The sequence below is a fragment of the Palaemon carinicauda genome, chromosome 27 (genome assembly GCF_036898095.1).
Source record: "Palaemon carinicauda isolate YSFRI2023 chromosome 27, ASM3689809v2, whole genome shotgun sequence".
In the NCBI taxonomy this organism is placed as follows: domain Eukaryota; kingdom Metazoa; phylum Arthropoda; class Malacostraca; order Decapoda; family Palaemonidae; genus Palaemon; species Palaemon carinicauda.
Genome location: NC_090751.1, coordinates 15,971,493 through 15,978,992, shown reverse-complemented (window position 1 = coordinate 15,978,992; position 7,500 = coordinate 15,971,493). Strand labels below are relative to the sequence as shown.

The 7,500-nt window shown below is 34.9% G+C and overlaps 1 protein-coding gene across 5 annotated transcripts in view; it reads right to left on the bottom strand.

Moving 5' to 3' along the window:
* The window catches only part of LOC137620550 (serine/threonine-protein kinase WNK1-like), a 524,046-nt gene that overhangs the window by 250,275 nt on the left and 266,271 nt on the right, over positions 1-7,500 (bottom strand). For 3 of the 5 annotated variants that reach the window (XM_068350794.1, XM_068350795.1, XM_068350798.1), the window contains one exon: positions 3,436-3,465. The exons of the other annotated variants lie outside the window; for them this stretch is intronic. In XM_068350794.1, coding sequence (XP_068206895.1) covers positions 3,436-3,465 — 30 coding nt within the window. The remainder of the gene's footprint in view (positions 1-3,435; positions 3,466-7,500) is intronic. 5 annotated transcript variants of the gene reach the window in all.

The following is a 7,500-nucleotide window of genomic DNA, read 5'->3' as shown; positions in this document are numbered from 1 at the left end:
CAATTTCAATTCATTACCCATTAATAAGTATTTTATTCTATTTTATACTGTTCTATTTTATACTGCCTTGGGTTAAAGTTCTCTTGCTTGAGGGTACACTCAGGCACACTGTTCCATCTAGATTCTCTTCCTCTTGTTTTGTTAAAGTTTTTATAGTTTATATAGGAAATATTGATTTTGATGTTAGTATTCTTAAAATATATTATTTTTCCTTATTTCCTTTCCTCACTGGGCTATTTTCCCTGTTGGGGCACCTGGGCTTATAGCATCCTGCTTTTCCAACTAGGGTTGTAGCTTAGCATTATTAGTAATAGTAGTAGTAATAGTAATGGGATCATGTCAAGAGAATTTTGCTTCTCGAAATGGAAAAGCATCGATCACCCTTGATCCTCTGGCAAGCGACAGTTCCCTCATCAATCTGAAGCTATTATTATCTAAATTACTTTGGAATTCCTTCAAGTCGAAGATGTCAAGAGCGAATAAATAACGAGAGGGAGACGAATGAAAAGAAAGAATGAACGAACAACCAACATCTGTCGTTTTCATCATCATAACAATAATAATCATGTCATCATTATTATTATTAAAGGACGAAGAAGAAAAAAACGCAATAATAATCATGTCATCATTATTATTATTAAAGGACGAAGAAGAAAAAATCGCAATAATAATCATGTCATCATCATTATTATAAAAGGACGAAGAAGAAAAAAACGCAATAATAATCATGTCATCATTATTATTATTAAAGGACGAAGAAGAAAAAAACGCAATAATAATCATGTCATCATTATTATTATTAAAGGACGAAGAACATTTCATCATTATCATTATTAAAGTACGAAGAAGAAAAAAACGCAATAATAATCATGTCATCATTATTATTATTAAAGGACGAAGAAGAAAAAAACGCAAAGCAAAAGAAATCGCAAAACAAGCAGACCTGACCTCCCACCACTTACCCAGAAAGTGAGGAAAATTATAAAAGAGGGAAGAGTTTTTCAAAATATATTTCGCAAACTTTCTTCCCGCAAGTTACCCCACAAAAATGAAGGCACTGAGCGAGTGAGTCGGTGGGACCAAATGCATTTATTCATAGTGACTGGATATTTTCATTAAACTTTTTCAAATCTAATTTCATTAACGCGAATGGATGCATTTCCTTTCACACCCAGATAATATCATATAACGGTATTAGAATTAAGTTGCGAAGTATACTTATCCATAAAAGAGGTAGGAAGCAGATAATAGCAAACAAATATACAAATACACAAATAATACAAATCAGAAAGTATTCTCTTCCCGAGAGAGATAATATCATTATTATAACGGTATTAGAATTAAGTTGCGAAGTATACTTATCTATAAAAGAGGTGGGAAGCAGAGAATAGCAAACAAATATACAAATACACAAATAATACAAATCAGAAAGTATTTTCTTCCAGAGAGATATATCATTATAATAACTATATGAAAACTAAGTTGCAAAATATAGTTACCCATAAAAGAGGTGGGAAGGAGAGCGAAGGTAATAACAGAAATATACAAATACAGAAACAATACAAATCAGAAACTCTCAGATAACAAGAATCGATCATGGTATTTTTAACGAACGATACACAAACACAATCACTGTAGTATCGATAGAATCGAATAGAATAGAATTCGATCCTACAACAAAGCTATTTTCCAGCTGAAAGACCTTCCATGTCGACTAGCATTTCAATAACCACAATGTAATACAATCTGTGCCTCGAACGAGAAGTCATCTCATCAAATACTTTTTAGCTTGTTTTATGTTTAATTAAACTTTTACGCAATATCATCAATGTGTGTATATATATGTATATATATACATACATATATATATACATATACATATATATACATATATATATATATATACACACACACACACACATATATATATATATATACACACACACATATATATGTGTATATATATATACATATATATATATATATATATAATCAACTGTATCTTATCACTTAAGTAGCTTCCTTAGCAATATCAAAAACTTCTTTGAAAAGCTACTGAACCGTAATGTTAATCAAAGCGCAAAGATATGATAACGTTATCTTTCTTTTCTCAACAAATTTCGACTTTAACTACACATGAAGATCATTAGCAATTGACGACACTGAGCAATGATAAACAAGACTATGCGTTCTTTACTCTGGGCTTTCCCGAAAACAAGCCATACAAACTAGACAACCCAGATAACAACGTCACATTCACACACACACACACATATATATATATATATGTATATATATATGTATATATATATATATATATGTGTGTGTATATATATATATATATATGTTAAAGGAATCGATGAACACGGCCAGAGCTATTCCTTTTACATAATTTCTCAATTGAATGTGATTTTGACTCTTATCAATTACAATTCATTGACTATTACAAATTACTTTTTCTACGTTTTTATCGCGGAAAATGGGATCATATTAAGAGAATTTTGATTCTCGAAACGGATGTATGCATTCATATAAATAATATTTATATATATATATATATATATATCATATATATGAATGAATATATATATATATATATACTGTGTGTATATATATATATATATATATAAGACGTAAATATTATATATATACATATGGATGTACGGTGTATAAATAAGATTCTGACCTAAAAGAAATTTTAATAACACAATGCGTTCTATACCATTACTTCCTCAAATGACTGAGGAAGAGCGCAATCTATTCTCTATTCTCGGATTTCTTTAGGTAACGGGACAATGAGTCATTTCCCGGGGGTAATTTATTTCCAAAATAACCCTACATGAATCATTCTAGGTACCAAATGTTAAGTTTAAATACATTTTCTGACAACTCATTTAATGGCCTTGGCAGTTGATATGCCAGGTAATTATTAATTTGGCAATACCATCTACTCTAGATATTTTCACAAACATGAGGTGTCAGTTATGAAAATATTCCAACACCAATTTAAAACTATTTAAACTTTTTTGATTTTTCCAATATACTTTTTGTTTTTCACAATTTCACGAGGCTGGTTTCTACTCGATATTTTTCTAACAGTAATAAAAGCCAACACCAATTTAAAACTATTTAAACTTATTTGATTTTTCCAGTATATTTTTTTCATAATTTCACGAGGCTGGTTTCTACTCGATAATTTTTTTAAAATTATTTTCTTGCTACAATTCCCTTCCTCTAAAAGAACCTCAGGCTGGTGCTGGGTTGGGAGCTTAAAAGGAGGCCAATCACCAATACCAATAAGGTCGTAAAGTCTATACCCCACGGCATGGATTTCCGACCTTATCGTGAGATAGTGATATCAGCCTCGTCTTGCAACTCCCAATGTGTCCCAGCAACTTACCTGCTCTCAACTTGTACAGAATAGCTGATAATTACCTCCAACACAGAAGACTTGGACCATCATACCTGAAACACAATAAGACCAAAAACACCTCGTCAGCAATAATAAGGAGGAATTTATCTATATAATTTGCCTATTGCACAAAAACATAAGAAAATGTGCATCAAAAAAAAAATAAAAAAATCTTAAAAGTAAGACAAGAAATCAAATCAGTATTTCATCAAGGTAAATTGTAAATTTTAAAAACAAGTCAAGTGTGTAGAAAATGCAAATAATGACTGAAAATCCCCTTTAGAGCTATATGAATATTATTCTATTATCTCATACAATAAATTCCATGCAATGATACTGTATAAATGATCCCTACTTTTTACCGCTTTTGAAAATCAAATACCAAAAACGATAAACTTATCATTCTAGTAAAATGCTACGTGTTTTTCTCTCAAACCGTAACAGAAAATATCCATGCGAGAAAAGCAGAGAAAGAAGAAAATAAAGAAAAACTCTTAGAGGCAGAGACAATAGGCTTTCTCGAATATGCAGTTGTTAAAAGATGCTATTTTTTTGCGGGGAAAAGATGCGTTTTTTTTTTCGCTGGTGTCTAGAACTCACACCAGGTGGCACTCGGTTAGCGCAGTTGCTACAACGATAACAATTCATACATTTGCCAGTTGTTGGTAATGTATTAATATACCAGCCAACTCTTCGGCAAAGCAGGCAGGTATTACGGCCTCGCTCGCAGCCAGCAAGCACTTGCAAGTAGATGAGGAGGCAAAAGGATGAAGCGCACGTCGGCCAGGCAACGGTACCCACACTCAGGGGCACGATACTACTGAAGAAGAAAATAGATCATAATATTGGGCAACCTGGTAAATTTCTTTACTGTGTCTTGAAATCTACTGAACAGAATTATACTCTCTCTCTCTCTCTCTCTCTCTCTCTCTCTCTCAACGATTGAAGTACATAAAAAATCACGTAATAATACAAACCAATCACGTAAAATGACAATTAGACGAATTAACAATTTTAGAAGCTTTCACTTCCCATTCAAAAAACTGAACACTTCCACACCAGTCCGGTAAAAAGGCAATATCTTAGGAATAACAAAAGAAAAGAGCATAAGCTTGCTATTATTGTTTTTTTTTTTTTTTTTTTTTTTTTTTTACAAAATATTCGTGGATGTTTGGCCTATCAAGCTCCCTTGATCGTGCCGCCTTAATTACAGGTTTAAGAAGACCCGCCATATCTTCAGTCTCTGCACGACAGGTCGCCGATAAGCGGGAAAAAAAAAGAGTTCGCACAATGAAGCATAATAGCAATAATAATATCAATGTAAAGACCCTTTTTAAACACGTCTCAAGAAATATAACCCGTGTTTCTAATAACAAGAATAAAAATATTGATAACAATCATAATCATCATAGTTTAATATATAATTTCCCAGTCTGTAATCAGTGTAAGAATAAAATACTTGCCCAAGATCTTTTAATTGAATCTCATCATATCACATATCTAAAATAAAAATAAAATTCCTTCTACGGTTTTTATATGTTTGCTTAGTTAATTAATTTATATTTGCTTAATTAATTTATTACGTCCTTGAAACGTAGTTGATTTTCGCCTAGACAGTCTTGCCTTCTATCAAAATACTGTACTGTTGAAAGGAAATGTGAGGCTTGTAAGTGTCAGTCACTCAGAATAGCTCTCTCTCTCTCTCTCTCTCTCTCTCTCTCCTTCCTTTGTGTGGATGTTTGTTTCTTCCGTTTTATTGAATATATCAGGAGACAAAATATAAGTTTATATATATATATATATATATATACATATATATATATATATATATATTATATATACATATGTTTACATACACACAAATACACACACACATATATATATAATATATATATATATATATATATGCATATGTATGTATATATATACACATACCGTACATACATATATGTGTATGTGTATATATACACACACACACATATATATATATATATATACATATATATATATATATATATATATAGGCTACATACACGTACAGCAATTATATGATAGCTCTGGTGCACACACTCGCCAAGACCCCGAGACATCAAAACAACGTTAACGACCAAAGCAACACCTTTTCGGCTCCAACGCGAGTAAAGAAATAACAGGTTTTAACTGTCGCCCCGTTTGTCCAACTGCGCCCGAAGACAATATACAATGGTTGTCATTCCCAGTTCCAGCTTTGCTTCATGGAAAACTTTCTGGCGATATTCCTCCGCCGAGGCAGATAAAAGGACAGCCAGAAGAGACAAAGTGACCAATACTAGATACGAGAGGAACGTATGATTACCTTTTTTTTTAGGGGGGGGGGGGTGGGGTGGAAGAGGGATGGAGAAGAGAGATGGGAAGAGGGGAGAAAGGAGGAGATAGTAGGAAAACGAAGATAAACTTGATGGGAAATAATAGCCCAGGCATGACAGAGGAGAACGGAGATTGGGAAGAGGAGGAGGAGGAGGAGGAGGAGGAGGAGAGGTAGAATATTAAGGACTGGGGGTAGGAGAAGAGGAGGAAGGGGTATCCATGTTCAACTCCCCCCTCCCCCAGATGCCTTTGTAAATTGGAGGAGAGATGGGACGGGTGAGGTACAGGGAGTAAATGAAGGAAGGAGGAGGAGGAGGGAGAAAGAATGTGGCAAGAGACCCGACAGCAAAGAGAGACGAGGAAGACAAGCAGATAGCAAAGGAGAGAGAGAGAGAGAGAGAGAGAGAGAGAGAGAGTCACGTCAAGATACAGAAACGGAGAAATCACTAAACAGATGAGGTGTAATTCTATTTAAGAATGTTTCTTTCATCTTTGTAAACAAAACAATTAAATTGTAATGCAGAAAAAGTCTAAAATCTCAGTAACAATGCATAAACACATAAAGAACATACATATTAGACATTCTGCCCATCTAGTGGAATCCCAGTCCAAAGTACATACCTTAGGGCCGTAACCACATGAGCTGCATACATAAAAAAAAGGAAATACCGGCACCACCGGACAGGAGAGAGAGAGAGAGAGAGAGAGAGAGAGAGAGAATAGTCAATACCAGAGAGAGGCAGCACGAGAGAAGACTAAAGAAAACGGAGAATGCAGGAGAAGACACATGAAAGAATACAAAGAACAAAAGAAGCGAAGGGGATACTCAAGAAGATTAAAAAATCCCGCCCTCTCATTCCATCCGACAGATAGCTGGATGCGGATCTAATCTCCACGTTCACTGTAAGAGAATGACATGAACACAATGAGAGAGAGAGAGAGAGAGAGAGAGAGAGAGAGAGAGAGCAATGATTTCTGTAACGTGAAATTATTATTTACCATATTCACATTATTATGGAAGGAAACATATCATCAATTCGCTCAAAAACCGTTGCAAGGAATGTGTGCATTGCCTCAATTAAATTTGCCCCGTATATAACACTAGCCTACTGTACACTGCAGCATTTCATGGAAACCGCGGGAATCAGCAGCATAGGACTCGTGCATCATCGATGACAAGCAAAACTGTATACCGGTTCGAACAGACCGAAACCATGATACAGAATCCATGGACAGGAAGTTAAGTGTGACTCATGCACTGTCGGGGACGGGAGACGGGGAAGGGATGTGTCTGAGAGAGAGAGAGAGAGAGAGAGAGAGAGAGAGAGATGCATGTTCCCATCCCATGTTTGAAAGCTTAAAAGTTAAAAAAAAAAGGCACCTGTCCAGAAGGTAGAAAATAGCATCCTCCTCTCTCGTAACGACTCAACCATCCCGAATAGCCACACCCCTGGCGAAAGGGGGAGGAGGGATGCTTCCCAAAAACGCGTGGGCGCAGGAGCCTGCATACATACCCAGTACTAAGAACCTATTTCATGTGAACAGTGGCTTGGACCACCCGATACCAAGCGCATAGCAGCTGTGTATGATGAACGCCTAAAGACAGTCTGCGACGGAAGGTTTAAGCCGAACGATAACACCCTATACGATCTTCCCTTACGAGTGCTTCAGTCATGATAGTTAACAATGAATGATGCAATGTATAATAAAAGATAAGGCAAATTGTTTTATCTTACATAGAA